Source organism: Macrobrachium rosenbergii, chromosome 1 (assembly GCF_040412425.1).
Source record: "Macrobrachium rosenbergii isolate ZJJX-2024 chromosome 1, ASM4041242v1, whole genome shotgun sequence".
NCBI lineage: Eukaryota > Metazoa > Arthropoda > Malacostraca > Decapoda > Palaemonidae > Macrobrachium > Macrobrachium rosenbergii.
Window position 1 is genome coordinate 47,105,468 of NC_089741.1, and position 24,517 is coordinate 47,129,984.

At 34.7% G+C, this 24,517-nt stretch overlaps 1 protein-coding gene across 1 annotated transcript; it reads right to left on the reverse strand.

Moving 5' to 3' along the window:
- Nucleotides 1-362: 362 nt before the first annotated feature.
- On the reverse strand, nt 363-23,820 carry ago (archipelago). The gene is given in 12 exon segments (XM_067107105.1): nt 363-3,572; nt 3,574-3,712; nt 7,016-7,226; nt 7,742-7,820; nt 9,236-9,417; nt 10,616-10,768; nt 11,983-12,252; nt 12,401-12,560; nt 12,718-12,797; nt 15,792-16,736; nt 17,208-17,324; nt 23,751-23,820. Coding segments are annotated over 12 exon segments (2,532 nt in total). The 5' UTR covers nt 23,817-23,820; the 3' UTR covers nt 363-3,442.
- Nucleotides 23,821-24,517: the final 697 nt, after the last annotated feature.

Genomic DNA, 24,517 nt, shown 5'->3' on the forward strand with positions numbered 1-24,517 from the left:
GCCCTTCCCATCCCCCCAAGTCCCCCTTACATATTGGAGAATAAGAAATATGCCCTTCAGTTTAACATTAGGACTAATGGATATATAATTAGTCATCACAGATACAAAAACTCTGGAATAAATTGCTACGGATAGCCACAGCAACAATGGAGAATATGATATAAAGCTTTTTTTTTTCTTTTTCCTCAACTTCGTACCTTCACTAGTAAAACTTAAAAACATGTTATGGATTAACCAGTTTTACCAGACCACACAAACACAAAACATATTATAAATGGCATCTGCATTGCAGAAAAAATGCATATAAAATATCCAAACTTGAATTATGAGAAAAAACGCAAGACATCAAAATTCTGAACTCCTGTAAATGAAATAGATCACTGGACTGTGTAGCAACTCAACAAACACTTTTCAATTTCTTGTCATACTTGACTTTGGAATTCTAATCTTGTGGTCAAAATACCATTGAATGAATAAACCTTCCTTTCCTTCTTCACGTCAAAAACTTCACTGCTTACAAGTCTGAGATTTGTCATATTCAGCAAAGTATTCCATTATTGTTGAACACAATAGACATGACATTTGTTCATGCATAAAATCACTGACAAAATTTTTGCTTACATATAATCAATTCAGTATACCTCACTAATATCTGTCACTTTCACATATGCTGTCCACCTAATGAAGTGGCTATTATCACAATTTCATCATAATGGCAACAACTGACACAGACAGTTCATCATAAGCAATGAATAAAAACACTTCCAACATACAGTTTCCAATACATAGTATTTAAATACCTGTAAAGGCAAAATTCGGAAGTGTTAAAAATAACTATGTAAGTAAAATTCAAGGATCCTTTCTATTAGTCTTACCAAGTACCCACTGGTTCACAGATAATAATATTAAAAATAGTTTAACTGATGTCGACTTTGATATTTATGAAACCTTTGCTTTAGTTTTGACCACCTTTACAACACAAGACAGGAGCTTTGTATAATGCAACTCCACAATATCAACTCATACATTTTACTTTCTTATTCCTTTCGGCATGCTCTGGGTGTTTTCTCTGAGGCCTTTTAATTCTGCAAGACTTGCCTAGTCTTCATTTCTATTACTGGAATTTATCATGAGACTATGAAAATGGAATTACAAGGATACAACTTAATTTTCTCTTTGTGCATAAATATAAACACCTCATGATTTATAGATCTTTCCCTTTACAATTTGTTTATATTTACTGATCATACATTAAAACTGCTGACATGTGTAACTAATAAATACACAAAAAATTCCAAAAAAGAAAAAACACTGAAAAATGGAATTGCTTCTCATCAACTGTTTTAGAAATAAAAAGTACTAAACATAAAGACAGACAAATAAAAGCCTTTTAAAATGACCAACAAATTGAAAAGCCCTGCTGCAAGTTATGCATTTTCTGGAACTTGCCAAACCTCTTCATGCTTACAGAGAACTGATGTCATACAATGAGAAATAAGGTAATTCTTGGGGCTTAAGAACTAACATTGTTTTCATTACCTATAAGACCTTTAGCATATAAACTGTATTTATATTTGATGTACACAAACTTTTCAATTAAGCTGAACAGGATAAAATAAAAAATCTAAACAAATTCTGAGTGCTTTAACACTGATAAAAGGATCTATTCCCTTCCTGTTTTTTATGCCTTATTGAAAATCTATAATGCAGAATATAAAAAATGCCTTTCCTTAAGTTTTTGTGATAAAAATGACAGAGTACAGGACCCCCTTCTGAACAGCAAGTGAAATTATCATCATTAACAAATTCCAGAGAGCTACAAGATGCACTACATACGGTATTAAGAACTCCTCAATTCAGAAAGGATGTACACCAACATAACTGAATAACCCTGCAAGCCTGAAGTCAGTGGCAGCATCAGTATATACTAAGTCAGGTGCCTGTGGTAACCAAAAGCTTCTGGTAGTAATACAATGTCCATTATTTATTTACCTTTTTAAAACTTTCTTCCTGACACAAAAAGCAAGGGCTTCAAAAATGTCTATTTAAGGATCTCAACTTGATTTAACTTCATTTAGTGTGGGCATTCTCTTCCTATTTCCTTAATTACATACCAAGTGAATGCCTAACAAATGTAAACTAAACCACATAGTGGAGCAACATGGCATTCTCCTTTCAAAAATATTACTGTAATTTTGCAGACATAAAAGAACTGCCTTTCATACTAAAAAAATCCATTATTAGACTCATCCAAACTTCTGACATTCTCTAAAGAAAAAGGAATCAGGTCTAATCTATTACAAATGAAAAACAAATGAGTTCTGGAATGTCAAGGTATAAAGAGTGGACCCACACTAAACAACCACTCAGCCATGAAAGATAACTCAAGTTACGAAACTTTCTGTAAATTACCATTTGAGCAAAAGCCAATTGGGAAGAAGTAATTAGGTAACATAATGGTAGAGGGACATACATGAACCAAGTGTCAGACATTACCCAAAGGAGACTAATAGAGGAAAAAAAAAAAAAAAACATCTGCACTAGAGAATATAATACAAATCCTAGAACACTTCACTTTTGTATCAACTTCATTCTCTTATTTTCATAATATCCAGTGATGTCATATTTAGAGTTACTGAACTAAATGTAATAAAGGACTCCCAAGATACAATAATGAAAGACCAGTGTACAGCACAGCAGTCTAACAGGATATAAATCAGATCTTAATTCCATATATATAATAAAGAAAATAGAATGTTCTTAAATGTATAAAAACACATTCCTCACACTTAGGCTACAAACAAAAAATGAAAGTAAGGAGTGATATAATGCACAAATTCATGGAATTATTCATTACCAACTCTATATATTCTTTACCATTTTCAATTAATTATGAAACCAACTTTGAGATCCTCAACTAACAATTTTACCACAGATTAAGAACTCCAAATATCAAGTACAACAAATACCACAGTACTTTTCAACCACTAAAGCATTCCGAACAAATCACTTGCAAAACGTGTCCTTAAAAATAAACATCCTGTTAAAAATATTACCACAGCCACAACCAAAAAGATACTACTCATTCGTGATGTTTTTCTTCATCAGTAAACACAGGAATGAAAGAAAAAATTAATAGTGAGGAAAGACGCAAAGAAGAGCCACGATTTATTATATGGTCATGGTGGTGACTATAAAAGTTGGCAGATAATATTGTATGTGTAGCATGGTCCTAGCGCTTCTCTAAAGGACCACAGCTGTACAGAATTAGCACCAAGGGAAGTGTTAGTCATCAAAAATACTGTCCAACTCACAAACCATAGAAACTAAGACTGAGGTTAAGATTGACGTTACATGGCAGCACAGTCAACATAATGTCAATTTGAACTTTATAAGTATACATGGACAGGACACAGTCATCAAGCACTAATTTACCCATGTATCACTTGAGGTTTTCCGCCACATCAAAGTCTAACACAAGAAGTTTTGTCTCTTCGGTTCCATTTCGACTTCCAACTGCACACACGAGTTTGGTATCTGACGCTTCTTTTTTTTTACCCCACCTGATGTTTAGATTCAAGAGCCACCAAGTTTCTTATAAATTCTCCCGTTCGCACATCCCACAATTTCACTGTGCCATCATCAGATGATGTAACAACAAATTTATTATTGAACTGCAAACACGTCACTGCTGATCGATGTTTATTAGGACCTGCAAAGTGGAAAATTCATTAAAGATCATTTCAAAACTCAGCTATTCAGATATTTCTAATATACCTAAACGGTTAACTCCTTAACAGAGTAAGCTTTGAATATCAATTCTACTTATGCAAATGTTACTGGATTGTTAATATAATGTAATTTATATAAAAAAATAATAGCAAAAATATTACGTTCAATTCACTCATGTAACAATAATCTTGTAGGTGCAGGTAATTTTATGCTGTCTTCTTTAGATTTTAACACACTGCACACAGTACTTGTACTACATTACTACATGATCTTGTAAGATGCATTGTTGCCTTACAGCATATCACAAATATGCTATACAAATTGCAAAGTTACTTTTAGTAAAATTAACTTTGTTAAAATAACAAATTTATTTATTAACATTATATTAAATGATGATAAAACTTATTACAAAAAAGTAAGTATCTCATGGGTGTTAATTACAACCCCACCATTGCCAATTTCTTTACATTTTTATAAACCTAAATTCTTACATAATGATACCTTAGAAGCAAGGCTTTAGATATAACAACACATGTAGGTATACAGATGATCTGTTACCTCTGAACAACATATTTTTTATGTTAATTTAATATATTCCAAAGCATTTGTAGTTTCCAATAGTAACAATAACCCTTATAAAACAGGATTATTCTTGGATATTGATACTACAATTATTCATCAAAAATTTCTTGATAGTTTATGATAAAAGACGATATTTTAGTTTTTGAAACACTTGAACAGCCTGCTTATTATCCTAATGCATCACTTCATATGACTTGATAAGAATCATAAGCTGGCAATTTTCTAAATTCGAAAATGATGGAGACTGACAAAAGGTCTTTACATGATTTGTTTCTAAAACTTGACATTTTCTGTTGGTTATATTTTGGACATACTGTACACAGAAAATTTTTTTAACTATTAGTGTTATTTTACATTCTGTACATAAGTGTCATTCCTTTTGATATGTTGAATTCCATACTCCACCACTGGGCTAAATGTTTTAAATTGTTACTATTCGGTTTGTGATCCATATATTCTACCTTTTACTGATTACAAGGAGTTTTAGAGATGTTAATAATCACTAATAGGAATATTAACATGTGCTCAGGTCACATGTTAACATTCCTATTAGTGCTTTATCAGATTCTTCATTTCATGTAATGCCTACATGGGCAGAAATCCAACATATTTCTCAATTTTTGCCATCTTCATATAACTTGTAGATAATAAATTTAATTTGTTCTGCAAGGATAGTTTTTGGATTAGAATTCTGAAACGCTTCAATAGCAATACTAGTGTTGCTGAAAATTGCAAATTTCCGTGATGGCATCATTTCAATATTAAATTTTAACAGGTGATTCTACTGCTCATAATTCTGCTTTGAAAACAGATCAACTGTCAGGCAAAGAAAATTATGTTTTGTTGAGTAATATAACTGATAATCCCACATCTGACGAACATTTTGACACATTTGTGTATACTGCATATTGGACATTTGCATCTTTTAAGTTTTACCGTATTTCTTGTTGTGTGTGATGTTTTAAGGTAATAATATGTTCAATATTATTAAAGGGTGAAAAAAATTTGAATTGTCTCACTAATCCATTAGGAACTGGTTCTGTACTAGAAAATTTTATATCTATATTTGCTGACTCAAAACAGGCAACTGGCTCTTAAATGGGAAAGATGATGCATAATTATTTATAAGTCATTTGATCAAAATTGTTTTATGATAGTTGTTCACCACCAGCTGAGTAATTTCAAGATATATTCTCTTGTAGTGATTTGCAAAATCATTAAAGTTGGAAAAGCTTTACGTCAAATAGGTTTTTAGAGGCAATTTTATGTTGTCAACAGCTTTGGCGTGGATGTCATGGAGTACAAAAAAGTTTGTAAATCAATGCAAACAAGACCTGGATTATGGCGACTTGAAGGCATAGAAAGGAATATGTACAGTCTGCTCTGTGGCAGCCTGTTGATGTTGCGGTAAAGCGTTCATTAAAAATCTTCTAATGCATGCAACAAATAATAGCAATAGATAAATGGGATTGCTAATTAAAAGTAAGTGGACTTTGTCTGTCCTTGTTATTCTGCAGCACATGTCAAAACTGAGGTGAAGAAAGGATGTGCTTAAATTTAAAATATTCCTGTTACATTGGAACCAATACTCGACTGTGGAGCCAGTACGGAAAGGATAGTAAGAGAGTGTATTTACAGCCTGGATAAAGTGAAAAGGAGACTGTTGGACTTGTGGTAAAGAGCATTTCATTAGTACAATGACCAATAAAGCTTTTACAGACCTCAGGTAGTTTAATGTTTCTTCAGATTTAGCTGTCCAGGTTTCTCCTAACAATTGATCTTAAATATGAATATGGTATTTACAGAAGACAAAATATATTCTTGAGGAATATGATAGAAGCGGTGAAAGTCTAAGTTGCCCCAATGTTTGCAGTAATATATGCCTGGAAATTAGATAAATGGAGAATGGGCATAAGATGGGCACTAGACAACTGTACAAGCCATGAGTATACCAAATATACATTTAAAATCTGATAAACATAATTCCCATCTATGTGGTTTTCCTTACAAACAGGAAAATTCCACAAGGTAGTACATGTGAGAAAAGAGTGAAAACATGTAATTCTTAGGATGTTTTCAGTGTTTGTACTGTATGCAACATGTGTGGCAGTTTATCTACAATGGTTGGTGGAAAACACCATCTAGTGGAAAGGAAGATCCTTCTTGTAAGCACACAGCAATTGATCTAGGAAAAAAAATATAAATAATATGACAATATGGAGGTCAATATTTATCTCACAATGCACATGAACTGTGTTTCTAACAATATACAACACACACTGTAACAAAGCTGACAGTATAATTTTGGTGTTTTTCCTCCATTAAAATGATAACAAAAGAATAGAGACAGGTCTTTTGTTTCTGGACTTGAAACTTGTTAACCAATTGGATGAAAGACCAAATGCAAAAGCAAGTCCCTTTGATGACTTGCTTGTAATTGACAGAATTTGCCTGGTGAATACCAATGACATTAGACAGACTGGACTCTCCGTCAAATTTCATAATGAGTTGAAACGGTGATTTCAACTGAAGAGAATTTGGTGATCTTTGACTTCCATCATATAAATTACTTGAGGTTTGTTGTCGAATTTTAAAATCAAATATATCAATAATACTTATTTGTTGTTGAAGTGATTTGTTAACAGGACAATACATGTTGTTTGTAAGGAGTTAAAATATACTTGGTTGCAACCATACTAACCTGAAAGCGTTTGTAGACACTGGCCTGACACGATGTCCCATACTTTAACAGTGGAGTCAGCATTGCCAGATATTAATATGTTGTTCTTGAGTTCCATGCCCGATGTAAGAGACTGGTGGCCCATTAGAGTATGACGACACTGACCAGTCTCCACATCCCAAACTCTGATGCTGGTGTCGAGAGACCCACTAACTACATGCAAACGTTGAGTCTGAAGTATAGACGAGCGTTGTTTCAAACAGAATATCAAACTAGTGTTCAATAAAGTTTAGCATTTATGAAGATAGGCGATCATTGTATGACCTCATACTGTGTTATTGTACTGATTTCATGTACAGTAATGAATACTTCACAACAAAATCAATGGAATTACCTGTAAAGAATACACTCCCTTGTTGACAAGACTTTGTCCTCTTCTCTATCTGGATTCCATACTTTTCCCAAGGAAATCCGTATGCCAGATACTGCAGGCTAAAAATGTGTATTGTGACCATTCCTTTTTGAATAATAGCGTGCCCAACAAGAACATGTTCACAGGCACCACTAGCAACACCTGCTCTAAGTGGGCATCTCTGGAATGGACCCAAGCAGCTCATTGTTAACACCAATGAATAAATGCGAGGAAGACCACGATTCTGGTTTAGTAAATGAGTGCGTAACACTGGGAGGCATTTGCCGGATGTTAAGGATATTATTATTAGACTTGTCATTTTGTAACCGACTAACCTCCATTTTAATGATGGGTGAATACTCTACAGGTCGGTTTAATGCAAACAGACTTTGCAGCGTCCGAGAGCGACGAGAACTGCGAAGGTAAAAATTCCTTCACTAACTAGTAATCCAACTTCAATTTTTTCCTTGCCTAAAATTTTTATTATTCATTTAAGAAAAAATCCTTTGGATAAGCCACTCTAAGCCTAGACATATGACTTTGTGGTCTTGAACTAATTAACAATCATAATAATATAAATGAAAAATACAACTAATTAATAATCATAATAATAAATGAAAAATACAAAGGTCCATGAATGGTGGAAATACATTTTGCAATTTGAATTAAGCATATTCTAAAAGTTAAAAAGCACCCTTTACTTCAACATATGAGTTTTCACTCGTTTTGTTTCATGGTAATGGAATCTACCTTTTATATACAATGTGTAGAGCTTGCAAAATTATGCTCCAATTCTTTACAGTAAGCCACTGTATTGCATGATTCTGGATTTTTATTTGTATCCTGATACACTTTCTCTTGATTTTTAAATTTCTTCAGAACTAACCATGAATCTTTAAAATAAGCCACCCAATATTCTTGAGAATAGTGCTTTTATACACAAAAAGGCAATTTACTCTATCAACGGCCCAGCAATATTTCCATCAGCTGGCATTTGCCATGATAGCTGAGATGGCTGCCATTACTTACTAAACCTGCCTTCTCAATTTACACAAAACCTTTCCAATTTTTAGATGGCTGGTTTCATGACACTATTTGTTGGTGGAAAGTATTATAACCATCACAGACTCTTCCCCCCTTCTCCAGTTTGCTTTGGACTTAGCAGCATTAAAGCTTTCTGGGACCATGCAGCTACTGTTCTTGTTATCAGGTAGTTTAACAAGACCAGTGAGTTCACATTTCTAGACTCTTGCCTGATTTTCCCAAAGTATTTTTTACTTAGATGAAAGGGAGAAATGGAAGCAACTTTGGGAACCTTTCGTGGTACAAACTATATAGTACTACAGTACTCAGATTCTTTGTAGCATTCCTTTCTATCAATTCTTTGGTTTCTTCTTACTTATCTGTAGAAATTCCTTACTCTGTTTTGATTCTCACCACTCATCCAAGACAAAAGCCTTTGGTTAAGCCCAAGAAATGAGTTTCACTTGTCTCAAACTAATATACAACAAAACAATAGTGAAAAAATACTCATAGTAGCATGTCTTAAAACGGGGAAACAACTCCACAATTGCGTATCTGTACAAATATATATAAAAATACAGCTGAACAGATTGGAAAGGGGAATTGTACTCTCTCTTGAAAGCTTTCAGTTTAGCTTTACTTTTAAATATATTTGTACAGATACACAACTGTGGATTTGTTCTACAAAAACAATAATAATAATAATATGCCATGCATCAGGCACTGTAAGCCATTACCCAATTAAGGGCGATGACGGTCTGGCCTTTCAACATTAAGAAAAAAACTCATTCATTAAACATACTTACTTGCTTCCATGCAAGTGAAGACACCTAACGGTCGACGTGTGCCCATATAATGTATGAATACAATCGCCCGTCTCAGCATTCCAAACTCGAAGCATACGGTCTGTACTCCCACTAACTATGAGGTTATCTGACATCTGAGATGACCAAACACCACCCGTGTGACCAGTTAAAGTTCTCATACACTGAAAATGAAAGTATAAATTTATAAGAATTGAGAATTCAACTATCAATTAGACTTATGTACATTAAATGCCCGATGAAAGATGCAAACTTGAAATAAACTACTTATTTTACATAACTGAAACAGAACTAAGTGTGAAATAATATAATGGTAAAGTTAAAGCAATCTACCATAGGTAACTAATATACATGTAGTCTACTTGTCACATCCAATTAAGCTTTATATAGTAATGATCACAAATACCTTTAATGTTCTATATTTCTTACTATTTTTGGATATAATTTTCACTGAAAGTGCTGAATCTTGAAAGAAAAGAATAAAGTTTTTTCATTTCCAAGTAGGATTTGAACCCATACAGATTAAAGACTGAAGTCAATACTACACAAGTGTCGATTCAAAACCCACCTGAGAAGAATTTCTTTACCCACTTATTTTTATAAAAAACATATCCCAAAATTTTAAGAGATCAAGTATATGAGCTCACTGTGGCCACATCAATACTGTACATCACAAATAATATTTAAAAATAACCAAGTGCTGTCAACACTATTCCCATATGATAACACACTTTTAAAAAAATGGAGATTGCAGACAGATCTGTTAAGACTTTGTGCTATTCTAACAACTGTTCTGCAACCTACAAAAGATTAATATACTCTGTAAAATTTTTCCCTTGTGCAAAAAAAATAGATTCAGCTGTTCTGCAACCTACACAAGATTAATGTACTCAGTAAGAATTTTCCCTTGTGCAAAAAAGATAAATTATCTCCAAGACACCATAGTGCATGAACCACAGGTAAGAGACTTTTGTATTTGCCATGAACTACAGACCCAGATTTTCCAAGACACAATAAACTGTCTTTTCCCTACCATGTGAAACATCTCAAGCAAATAAGGTAAAGTACAGTAGAAATTTTTGGTTATTTTTATCTTGAGTATTATTTTTAGTATTTGCAAAAAAAAAAAAAAATTTTTTTATTCCTTCCCTGTAATATCAAGTATATTTTATACTCAAAACCTGAGCTATCATAATAAAATACAATGTTTACTAAAATATTGCAGAGATTTTAACAACTATCTAAAAAGCAAAGGACTAAAAACAAAGTAAATCCAACATAAATCTACAACAGTTATGGATATAAACATAACATGTACCACAATTCAACAAATTCACAATTCTACAAAAATCTAAAACTTACCTTCCCCGATGTGGCATTCCACACCTTAAGCGTGTTATCGTCAGAACCTGACACTATGGTATTACCAGAAAATTGGAGACATGTGATAACATGGTCATCATGGCCTTTCAGCACCCGAGGGTGGGCGTAAAGCGTTGTCGCCAGATTCATTTTCTATTCTGGCCTATACTTTGAATGCTGGCCTGAATTGTGAAAACTTATGAGTTTAACTACTAGTAGCCAATGCTACATTCAACAGGAAGGGGAAGTACAGTATGTATACATTTTGTATTTCTCTCTTCTTTCCCTCTCTGCCATAGCTGCAATCCACAACACTTAACAATTTAACAGATAATTATTCACTGCTAACATCAGCAAAGGCATCCTGAGCTTTGGGGAAGGAGCCCAATGTGGTTTGAGAATCAAATATGGATTCCTCCATTTGTAGAGCGAGCTGCATTTAGCACTAAACTGAGAGAGAATCATTTTATCTTGTCTCCTAACTGGTTATATTTGTTTGACCAAGAGACATTTGAAGAATAGCCACAGCCCACACTGAACAAATCCCTATAAGGCTGGCCTGAAAGGTTTCCTCTATAAAACAGATGATTAATTAACATCTTATAAATTATAAGTTTGTAAAAACTTTAAGTAGGGTTGTCTAGGCCATTAAAAACTGCCGAGATTCAGTTGAGTAGGCTTCATTTGGAATTTGCATAAAACAATTTCATGTTTTTTAGGGTCTGGCTTCTTATTTAAGTTTCACTAGAAAAGCTACACTAAATTTGGGCAATCTATGGTTCCTAAGCTATATATGCCCCATGGGCCTGTCAAGTTTTCTGCAAATCTTTATTTAATACTAAGTGCAGAGCTCATGTGGTGAGGTAATATGAAATGGTGTATGATTTAAATCAACTCTTTGGCTGCCTTCAACTTTTCACTGTCAATTAACACTAACTTTCCAATCCGTGTTAAAACAAAAACAACCACTGAGACTTCCACAATGTTTACAAAATTGATTTCCTTCATGTTTAAATCTGATGGACAGTCTTGCTTTACAAAATCAAGTGCTATTTTATAGCCATCAGTATCAACAGAATTAGCATTACAGTATCATGCTTTGAAGCGTATTCCAAGATCACATCTCGGAATATCTTACATCAGAGGCAACTGGGAAATGTATTCACATTATAATTTACATGATAAAACCTTAGTACGTAATGTGTACAAGACAATACCTTTGTAAGATTTACTACACTGTATCACAGGATGCATAAAGTCATAAAACTATATCTGAAAAAACAAGCATCTGTAAAGTGTAAAACACACAATTTCAATACTCTATACAATTTCAACAATGCAAGATCTGTCTCAAGACCTTGACTAACCTTGAATGGAGAAACGTGACTGACACTGGTGCCTTTCCTCCGTCTGCGGTCCATGATAATCATGTGATCATCAATACCTGCCTCCCGGCATTTTTCTCTCCATAGGAGATTATCAGCGGCTAATATATTCCAATATTTACAAGTTTGAGCTGCCCTTAACAGGTCTTTTGGAGGCAAGAAGCCAAGCACATACAGCGCTAGCTCCTTTGGTAAAAGTGAGATGAAATCTCGCTGGAACTGGGGTAGAATAATCTGGTGGATATGCCTGACCTAAAAAAGGAAAAAAGTTCTCAAGTAATTTATAGGTTAGGATATACGGTAACGTACTACAGATACATAACTGCAAGTAGAACATATGGTACAACATGTGACATTACCGTCTAAAAAAAAAAGTTAAAAACATTGTCCTGATACTTACTTGATTTAAATCACAAACATCAATTAACGAATCTAACGCATGGAGCTTTTGTGCTGGTGACCATGTTTGATATTTTGCTAACCAGGACTTGAGCCCAGCAGGAGGTGGGGATACCTTATGCGCTGCCAACCCACACATTTTTCTTCGGCTGCTTTCCCCCCTGAAAATAAATTTTCATTAATGGCATCCTAAAATCTATCATCCTCTGCTTAATAAAAATTTAAAAGGCTGAATATCAGTCACTGTTCTTAAACTAAATGATAACAAATAATAGTGTAAAATATCAACTGCAAATGAATCTTCTGGTTGGTACTTACCCACTTTCAACTGCTTTACATGACTTCTTCACCGGGCACACTCCTTTAGTATCTGAACACACTTCAGACTTCCTTTTGATCTGAAAGGAGCAAAGAACCGTTTGAAAAGTATTATTCCAATCAGCTAATTAATAAAAGTTGAAAAGTATTATTCCAGTCAGCTAATTAATACAAGCTGAAAAGTTATTCCAGTCAGCTAATTAATAAAAGTGGAAAAGTATTATTTCAGTCAACTAATTAATACAAGCTGAAAAGTATTATTCCAGTCAGCTAATTAATAAAAAGTTGAAAAGTATTATTCCAATTAGCTAATTAATAAAAGTTGAAAAGTATTATTCCAATCTGCTAATAAATAAAAGTTGAAAAGTATTATTCCAGTCAGCTCATTAATAAAAAGTGGAAGTCAAAAGGACACATTATCATCATTATGTAGTTCAAGAAGACCACCAAATCACATACCAAGACTTGCAGGCCTGGCATGAAAGGTTTGTTAATTTATTACAGGTGCAGAATAGAGAATGAAGAACGTTAAAGTTAAGCAGCTATGAGGGAAAAGGTCAAATGCACCAGGCTGCTTTAAATAAAGGAATACCAAAGGGGCCTTTTGTCACCAGATAACAATCACAATTATATACTTTCCTAAAAAAGGTCTATGTCACTACTTTCCACAATTTCTTAAAAGCACTGAAGAGTTATAAAAATTTTCACGTGATAAAATCAGCAGAAGTTGTTTCTAGATGCTGACTTTAATTTGAGTTTCTTTTCTACTTAAATTCTTCTCAACAGAATACTATTCAACTGTTCTTCAGTGTGATATCAGGGATTGTTTTGGATGTATGAACAAACATACATAATTTTTGTCTAGGATATATGAAAAAACATATAGAATTAGTCACAAACATGCGTCAACCAATTTGAACAATTCTTCAAACCACTCTCTTTAGAATATGGAACTTTCTGCCATCCTACGCATTTCTTGAACGATTCATCATGCCTCCCAAAGTTTTTATGAATTAAGCAGTTAGACTGTATTTGAGTTTTGACTATTCCTATCTGTAAATTTTGTAAGTGGCATCTTTTAAAATTTTATGCAAAAGGTGGCATTTTTCGTTCTCTGTTGCACATTTCTGAATATCCTACACTAATACACCTATTCAGCTTCAAAATGACAACATTACGAGCATGATACCAAGAAAAATGAATTCACAGCAAGTCATCAAGAAAAATAATGTTATGCTCATTGGAAGTCATTGTAATTTGTCACAGGTGAGTTACGAGCCTCCAAAGAATCTCGGAGTTGAGGCAAATTAATATAATTTCACATGTGGGACAGTCTCTATACATAGCATTCATTGCCAACTTGTACACAACTAATGAACAATATTTCCTTGAAATCTCTCCACAATCACTTGATAAAATATATAGTACCATAAAGCTGAACTAAATAATCGTCTACTTATTCTTCTACTGCAAAATGAACTACCACTGGTTTATTATGAAGATGCTACTACTATACAAAGGAAAAAGTATTTAAAAACATCTTGTTTTGTACTTACCATTGCCTTACTTGTACCTATCTTTTATCAACAAGGTAATAGGATTCATTCCATTTATTCATTAAATAGGAAGAAATAGAATAAGACTTTAAAAAGTACTTTAATGAACCCAGCTCCCGTAAAGCAATGATCTGTACTTTGTATAAATACTTTCTTTCTCTAACATGAGCTTCTGAGTGAAGCGAACAAGAGTAGCATAACTTCTGAAAATGACCTCAGAAACATTAACAAAACACTGAAAACTCCAGTAAACAACAGAGAAAACTTTCCCTTTGTAATGATAAAAAAAAAAAAAAATTTCCTGAGCTGCCCCCTTTAGACATGGAGGGCATATAGCTGAAATATGACTAATTATTCAATACAGTTTAAAATTTCAGTCTGACTCTCCTGAAATATGTTGCTGCCATTCATGTAGCTGCAATAGCTGCAAAGCAGGCGTAGTAATGTAAGCATGAATGAACCAGTGGCATTTGGGTCTATGGGGCTCTAACACTTTGGCAAGTTAATTGTTAAAAATGGGTTTATTTAACCAGGGGCAATAAAATTGTAAAGACAAAACTTGAACTTCATAGACATGTTTGCTGTAAGATTTTTATTTACATTTGTATTAAGACTATTAGTGATCCACTAGATGCTCTGCAATAAAAACACACAAATACTGAAAGACATGGGTCAATCAACTTTTACAGTACAGCATTTTACACTTTTCAAAGTTTGAAATTTATACAGTATTCTGCATTTTAAGCAACAATTATTCTTCCACTCAGAATGAAAAATTGAGCTGTTCCGCTGAATTCCAAAGACCAAGAAGTGCTAGTAGCAGCATGCAATGTCTCACTTTCATAAGGTGAATAAAACATCTGACTTTTGATTAAAAACTACAAAATATGACACTTATCATCTACAGTATTTATCTTATACTTCAATGCTGCATAATATCTTAATGACAGCATTTACCTAAAATCTTAAGATATATATTTTTGCATTAAAAGCCATTAACCTAATGATAACTTGATCCATAAAATAAGTTTTGTCAGCTAAATTAAGTGGTTTACCTTATTTCATTCTAATGTAAAACCAAAATGCTGTACTGTAATACAGTTTAAGGGTAATGGGAAATGCAACAGAGAACAGAGTGATACGACAGGCAAAAAAAAACTTAGTAGTACACAATGTACAATAAAGTCTTGCCCTAGAGGGCTTAACTGTCCTTTGCACTCTCTACCTTGAAACTACTACATATACTTTAGTCACATCTTTCCATCTTTTGAGGACCCTACCAAGTTTATTTGTAATTTGTAAATGTTTTTGAAACAGCTGTGAACATTAAAGTACTTGACGACAACCGCACAAAAGTTACAGTACTATGCTATTTGTATTTTATAATTTAACTATAGTACACTAAGCTTTTATTACATTCCTCAACCAAGAAATTGAGGGACTGGCCCTATGGGTCAACTGTGTGTGTTCCTGATCAACAATACCACTCTTATATCATAACAAAGAATAATGACAAACCTGTTTTTTATCAGTATGCGGTGAGGTGGGGGGATCAACTGTCATGTAATCATCCGAATCGTCTTCAGCACCACCTTCTTCCATTTGGCCTTCTTCCTCCTTATCCAGTTCCTCTCCTTCGAAATCTTCTTCTTCTGAATCTTCTCCGTCCGTGAGCTGCTGAGATGCCAAAGTTTGAATTTTAATTGGTAACTCGGGGGGCACATCCTCATGAGGAGTGTCAGTGCCCAAGCCTCCACTTACCACGGAACCGCCACAGGTACGATCGTTTCTGGCACTGTTGTTATGATATATATGTGAATCACTATTCACCTTAACTACTGGTCCAGTATTTACTAAGTCATCACTATTCATTATAACCACAGATTCATCCTCATTGTCTTGATCACCATCATTTTCTAACAAAGGTACATCAATAAAATCATCCTCATCACCATCATCTTGTTCATTCAAATCTTCTAGACAACAGTCACAAAAATCACTTGTGTCATCTTCTTGGTCTGTGTCATCTTCCACTTTGTCTTTTAACTCTTCGGCTCTTTTCTCGGTTTTTACATCTAACTTCACATTGTCCTTGGAATTTTGTTCGCTTTTACATATGACACCCTGCGTGACACAAGGTTGCTCCACAACGCAGTCAGTGCTTTCCGAGAGACTCGACTCTCGTGCACCGACGCGTGTAGGCTTCACAGCCTGACCTGAGGCACAAACGGTAAGATTCCCCAAACCCTCCCCAGAATTGTCTTCTATCTTCCCTACTAAATCTCCTCGGAGTCTGACGTCCTGAGATGCACGCCTTAGGCTGCGTCGAAATGTGCTGTGCCTGGTGACGGGTGCACCACCAGGAACGCTGCACACCAACACGCCTCTGTTTTGTTCTAGTAAGCTCTTGCCAATCCCTGGGACCAGGAGGAGGTCATCAATGGTGTTGAACTCTACTACAGACTGAAAATCAAAGGTTATTAACAGATTAAAATAAATTTCACAGTTCCAGTACTCCGTAGTGCAGCACCCGTTGTGCAATCCTTACACTGCCAAAAATGGTATAAAATTCCTGAGAAAACTAAAGCTGCTAAAATTAAAAGTTGTAGAGCTTGGGTATTACTAAAATCAAAATTATCTATAGCAAAGACTAGTATAAAATGTAAATAATGTTAAAAGGGGAAATGATCCTGTTCGGAGGGATATTTTTGATATTTGTTCATAGCTTAGGTTAACGTACCTAAATTAGAAACAAATGACCAGGAGTGAGATACACAATCTTGCCTCTCTGCTAGATGAAAAGCACAGACATCAAAACTTTGACTACCTAAAGTCAGAAATGGGCTAATATAAAAAAAAATTCTTAAATTTAAATAACTACGGTACTTAACAGTGCACCATAAAATGATGCAAGGCAATCCTTCATTTACTTACAGTACGAGTGGTGACAATGGCCTCAGCTTTTGCTCGGCCAACGCCCACCAATGTCTCCAATTCCTCCACTGTAGCAACATTGATGTCCACAACTCGATCACCCATCATAACATCATTCTGAGGAAAGAACAATGCATTAATAAACACAAAAAAAATGTTCAATCTTTCAGTAATGAACACTTGTCACTGAAAAACAAAAGACCACCTCACCTATATTTCATTATTATTCAGGAGATGAACCCTGTTCACTTGGAACAGGCCTACAAGGATTACTGACTCAAAATTAAAGTTTCTAAAGAATGTGGTGTTCATTTTAAATGACTTACAGAAGACAATATGAAATATATACACAGAGAAGAGATCTGCTATTAGAAAAAGATAAATTATATAACTAACACATATATTAAAATGTAAATGATTAAAAGTACACAGAAACTGTTTTCGGGTAGTAATGTATTGCATCTTTGCTTGAACTTTTGAGGTTCTCATTGCACAACAACCTCTGAGAGACCATCCTCTGTTTTTTTTTTTTGTTTCCCTTGAGCCCCTGCAGCTAAATTCCTTAACAATGGGTAACACTGATTAAACTTCAAAGAGTCATATATCAAGTTATGATTATAAATACATTTGTTTGCATGAAAGGGAAGACAGCTTAGCATAGCCTACATCCAGATACAAAACGAATGCCTTTTTCCTTTTAAAATTAACTTACATCATGTCACATACCCCATAATTAAGCCTATGCATGTTTAAAACAAAATTCTACTGTATACAGTTCAAAAACAACAAATAAGACCAGTTTTTGCTAATGAGGTTGAGGTAAATCATAAGGTATGTAATATGTGGTAAGTAGCCTTTTTTTGTTAGGGCAGTCCCACAACTCAATGAAAATTTCTGAATGCACTCACGACAAGCAAGCAGATAATAACAACCACCTCTTCACTTTTAGGCCTACCTGTACGACTGACATAAAATGAATGTTGGAATCAGATAATCTACTTCAAGAAGAGCCTTACTGACCCACAACAAACAGTTAGCTGCTGGTACTGCCAGAGTTCAAACAGTTCTCAATAACTGGTTTTGCACTGCTTTATACAGTCAAACCCTCTTAAATGTAGACAATGGCTAGCTTCCAACTCTGATGGATGGATTCTCTTTAAGAGAAGGGGGTGGGGAGGGAGGGAGGGATGGAGGGAAAGAAAGAAAACAATTATATTTTCTCTATTAATACCGTATTCTGTTCTGATTTTCTCTACAATTTAGCTTTCTAGTCATTAAATGAAACAATCTACAATTCTGAAGTGAAGAAAATGTTGCTGTACATGCAAAACTTTCATTACAGTATTCCTTAACCCTTTCAATACAACTTTTGCAGAGTCTAGTATTTAGCAACATATTCATATTAATGACATCATTAAACCTTAAATAACCATAAATCTTTGTTTGTTCCACTTCACAAGCTGGACCAACTTACAATTTGTGAAAATACTGCAGGGGACAATTGCACCCACATCGAAAAAATTGATAAATGATAAATGCAAAAAAAAAACAAAGGCTGCGAAAGGACTAACAAACTAAAACAATGTAAATACACAATTTTAATTTCACACAACAGCTGACAGAATTTATGTAGTGTAGCCTAAGTGGAGGAAAAAAAAAATTGTAATTCAGCTTTTAGATCCGACTTCTTTTGCCATAGCTGATAACATAATACTGTAATAGTGTCCACAAAAGTTCATGGAAGTTTATATCATATGTCTGGCACTGGAGAAATGTTTAAACATTAAAAGATCCAACACCAAGTATTTTAATGCAAAGAAATCCCATTTCAGATCTATGAAAAAATTTCTTGGGAGCAAAATCACTCTTCCAGATTGAAAGGAATAAACAATACAACATACTGCATTGTACAAAAATAACAACTATTTAGTACACAGTATTTTCATCAGGTGTAGGACTGCTGTAACAGAAAAGAGCTGCTCAACTCGGATTACATACCTCATAGCTCTAAGCCCAAACTAATGAACTAGCTCTAAAAGATATATATATAGTTTTAGTACCCAGAGCTGTATCTACCTCAGAAGTAATTTACAGTATTTCTACCAAAAATTTCCTTATAAAACAAAACTGGGCAAAAACTATAAAATAATGAAACACATCAACTACAAAGCACACAAACTGACTGATAATGATATGCTAATTTATGTTACCAAGTACTTTATTAGGAGAAAGCTGACAAAAACGACTGGATACCTCAAGTCAGGTTGAATCTGGCTACTTTTGGAAGCAAGTTTTAGCTATGGTTTGATGAAAAGTGTCTCTAAAAATATTGGGCAATGGGGCTAAAATGGGTAAATTTTATTGCTACCCAAAAAATTTACTTAAAACGATGCTACTACAGTTGCCAAAAGTGTAAGGATTCATTAACAAACCTACAAATTAGAGCAAACCTTAGTTTCTGCCTGGACTTAGGCTACATAGAAAAAATACAACAGTACACTAATCATCCACAGGATTAAGTGCACAATGAAATATCACTAGTGGCTAACGTTATCAATCATAACCTAACCTAGCACACACTCCTCACCTGGCTATGCATCTTTAGCCATATCCTAACCTACACGTGTCACCAGTTATAGTCCCCCTCTTGAATAATCAACCCCTTTATGCCAGTCAAAACAAAATAACTGTTTACTACTTTTACACTAGTCATAAGGAAGACAATGCCCCTGGGTAAGGTTAAAGGGTATTATCGTTCAAGTCGGTCTTACTTTCCTACATTTTTGTAATTTTTTTTTGTCCTAGTTCAGTAACTACAACAACTTTTAATCTAAGGAATCCATAACAAATGTATTTACTGAAATATTTGTGGGATGCAAAGCTTACTTTATACCTCTTTGTTTACATATGTTAACATTCACTAGAGTATTTTTCACATAGTTTGGCCTACAGTGCAGCCCTTTGCCCAGCATATCTTCTTGGTAATGACAACAGTTAACAAATGGTTTGTCAAATGTTTACGTTGCTTAACCAATCATACAATTCTTATTGTACCACGTTGTGTCAATTAACCAGTTTTTCTGTTAATAGTATTTTTGGAGCATTGAATTTCTAGGGTGTTTTAGTTCGTAAGTCTTGAAATTGATTGGATCCGATTTATTCAGCGTTGTTTGTCTTTTATACATGAAAACATAAAGTACTGGTGTTGTTAAGCTAAAAAATACTTCAGTTTCATAAAAATGAAGGTGGCTGATTTTTAGTGGTATAGCCATTGCAGCACAACTAGAGGAACTCCATCTCGTAAAACTGCAGACTACCACCGCAGCCTGATTCCCACCAAGTGCCAACTAGAATATTGTATTTACAGCCTTTTGTTTATGTTTTTATGTTCAGTCCCAAGGGGCTGGTACTACTGTATACACAATGCCCATTGTGCACATAAATTGGTAGTCATCGTACTAAAGGGAAAGTAAGTAGTCTGCAGTTTTACCTTCCATCTTATTTTAGTTTACATTATGCGGTTTAACATAACCCATTACATTTTCACCTAGCATCCTTTGTTATACTGTGAAAGGTTGGTAAAGGTCAAGTTACAATCTGTCCTGGCTATAACCATCACCACATTTCATTAACTTCCTTATTTTCCACATCCCTTAAAACCCATAGCACATACTGGGTGCTGCCATACTGCAAATGCTTTTGAGAGAAATGTCAACATTATTCACTAAACATCAAAAACAGTAAAAAAAAAAAAAACCACAGAGAACTCAATTACAAAATTCTACTAAGCTAGTAGGCCTACAGTCAGTTGAATGCCAATATATATTCAGTTTGCTGGTGCTGGCTTTTTGCAGTTCTCGATAGCCTAAAGTACTTATGACGAGAGAGCATTATGGTACCAGTTTGGATGCAAATTGGTTTATTGTAACAAATGTTGGCCTAGCCTATAACGAATTATGAAATTTTTGTATAAATGAATACAAAAAATATTAAAAAATTAAAATGATCCTTTCAGGGAATATCATAATTGAAAATCTGTACCATTTTCTTCTTGAAATTAAATCTGTAATCCATAATATTAAGATGCAATAATCTAGGCTTTTAATGTTTCATGGATAGGCCTATTCAGTAGCCTGCCACAACAAAATGTGGGCAGGCCTAAATGTAAAGAAGGCGGCCACACACAGATATTGTTTATTAATATAATTTTCTGAATACACAATATAAAAGTTAAGTATACCTTAGTTTAACCAGACCACTGAGCTGATCAACAGCTCTCCTGGGGCTGGCCCAAAAGATTAGACTTATTTTACTTGGCTAAGAACCACTTGGTTACCTAGCAATGGGACCTACAGCTTATTGTGGAATCCGAACCACACTATGAGAAATGAATTTCTATCACCAGAAATAAATTCCTCTAATTCTTCACTGGCCGGGTAGAGAATCGAATGCAGGCCCAGCATAGTGCTAGCTGAGAACAATACCCACCCATCCAACGAGGAACTACTAAACAATATAGAAAAGGGTGTATATAATATAGTTGAAATGAGATAATTTGAGAAATTTACAAAGATAATGAGAAAGTCACTGTCTATTGTTTACATTTTTACTTTCATCCCTGAGGGCCTCACACTAAACACAGCAGCCCCAACGAGCTTCCGCAGTGTTAAGTACCAGCCCTGGGAGTGAATATAAAAACAAATGAAAGACTAGATTTTTCATTATCTAAGAAATTCCTCTGATTATCTGGACTGTACTATAATATATATAACCTTTTCTTTAAAGTCTGGTAAAAAAATTACATTATTAGGCTATGCGATGTCTTCGTGCAGCCATCTCTTTTACTTTACAAATTGTGTATTTTTATTTCTTAGGCTAACTGAACACTGTAGAAGATTATCAGAATAACTATATAGACCTACTAAGCCTTACCAAATCATCCCTTGAAAGTTCACAAACTAAGGTAGGCTAAGCTATTAAGCCTATGCCATAGAAATAACCTAAAGCAGTTACCTAGACCTCGCCTAACCTTTGTTTATAATCTCGTATATAACTGTTAACATCAAATATAGGTCTATTAACCCCTTCAATAACTATAAAATAACACATCTACACGAAGTCTTGGCTTAGCCCCGACTAAGGTAGGCCTAATCTAAGCAGCCTTGTCTACACAAAGGAGACGTGTGAACTTTAATACAGCCATTGTTCTCTAACCCTCCGTAAATTTAAGTTGTTTCGCACTCATATGACAAGGGGCTTAATTATAGTTTAAAAGGTCAGTTTAAATCCCCCTAGGCCTGGTCATTGCTATTAACTAGTTAATGACCACGTAGCCACGACTAATCTTCCCTAGGCTTACGGCTGACCAAAAATGGGTATAACAAAAAGATACGGAATCTTGGGCTGAACTGGCCGTTTTTGCATAAAACCAGGGCTACGACGGCGATAAAATACCTCCCAAGTGAAAGAAAAGGGCTTATCAGAATCCCTCGGAAAAAGAAAAAAAGAAAACGAACAATGAATGAACCGTCACAAGGTTATATACGTACTTCTTTTGGGGCCTTTCACCTCCTCCTCCACTTATCGCCTTAAAATATAATTAGGGAGGCACTTCCGCGGGATGGTTTTCACGCAGTATAACAAAAGGTAATTCCCAAAGGCGAGAAATACTTCGGAAAGGGTCGAATTTACACCCAGATTTGACGGCTGCACTGACGAAGACCTGCTCAAGAACAATCACAACAAAGTCGCCATCTTGGATTTCCGGTGACTCCGCTTAACTATACTATTGGCGGGGCGCTTAAATGAACTTTATTGCTATTCGTTGCAAAAAGTACATTTCCAATGGTACACAGCAATATTTTTCATCGTGACTTACTTCAGACAAATGCTAATAAGGGCAATATTGGGCTAAAACAGGCATTTACTTCTTCTTCCCTGGGAAAATAGGATTATCCACGTTTCCTTTCAGGGGTAAGCTCTTCATAGCCTACGGAAACGAATTACAGTGTGGCTTAAATATAAAGAATAGTGGGATATTAAGTGCAAATCAGTATAAATGTATTCGAAATAAATCTTTTACATAAATATCAAGAGTGAAATTACTGATCACTACCAAAAAATGAAAGAGAGACACGAAAGTTAGATTGATGAAAACAACTCGTTTACGTAAACATCAAGAAACATTTGTTCGTAACCTTTACGGAAAGTGGGTAAGTATATCTAACATGTGTGCAAATAATTATGGAACGCACAAAGGGTAACATAAACGATGACTGCAAGTAAACCAGTGTCACTGGATATTTGCATACGACCGTCTACAGCAACAGACTCACAGAGAAAGAAGGTAAAACATAAAAATAAAAGAAATGGACTCCAAAAACATCCGGTTGTAAGACTATTATTTCATGATTAGACTACAGATGAAGTCCTCCAATAAGTTAGATGTATATCTATTCAACAAGTTGTACCATATATCAGTGTTTATAGCTGCAAATTCCATATGATCATTAACATAAACATGAAGAACCTTACTAGACTTACTTGCTCATGATTGAGAGTTTTCTTTCCATGCTCTAACTGTAACAAGTTGGTGAAAAGTACGTCCATCTGAAGCTCTGGGTGAAAGAAAAGGAAAAATTACAGAGTAAATAATTTTTCATATTAATGGTTTAGCACTGCCTCATGTCCAAAGTCTAAAGATCTTGCTATTTATGAATATGGAGATCATAGCAGTTAAACAGGTAAATACAGGGGCGACAAAAATGCATAAAGTGTCCTCATAAAGTATTTAGTTATATACTGAGCTAGTGTTCAACTTTCAAAAGGAGAAAGGAGATTCTTATATTGGACTCTCCTCACAATTAATTGGCAGCCTTCTCAAGAAGGAATACGTCAGAAAATGTAAATGGAATATCTAAATAAAATGTCAGAAGACAGTTCGACGCCACACGAATGGATTAGGAGCTAGGCAGAATTTGAAAAATCTGGACGCCATCAGAAATGCAGTTCGACACGAGGTTTGACATTTAATAAAAACAGATCCCATCAGAACTTGAATTAGCAAAATTAGAAAGGATTAGGAGGCTGTGGAAAGGGGTTTCGATACGGCAGTTAGAAAGATCCCGTCAGCAAGAGAGTTCGACCCAATAAGTAGGGTCAGGTGCCATCAGAGAGAGAGAGAGAGAGAGAGAGAGAGAGAGAGAGAGAGAGAGAGAGAGAGAGAGAGAGAGAGAGAGAGAGTTCAGGAAAATGACAAAGGATTAATGTAAATAAACAATGGGGTTCAGCGTAAACGGAACGGGTTAGAT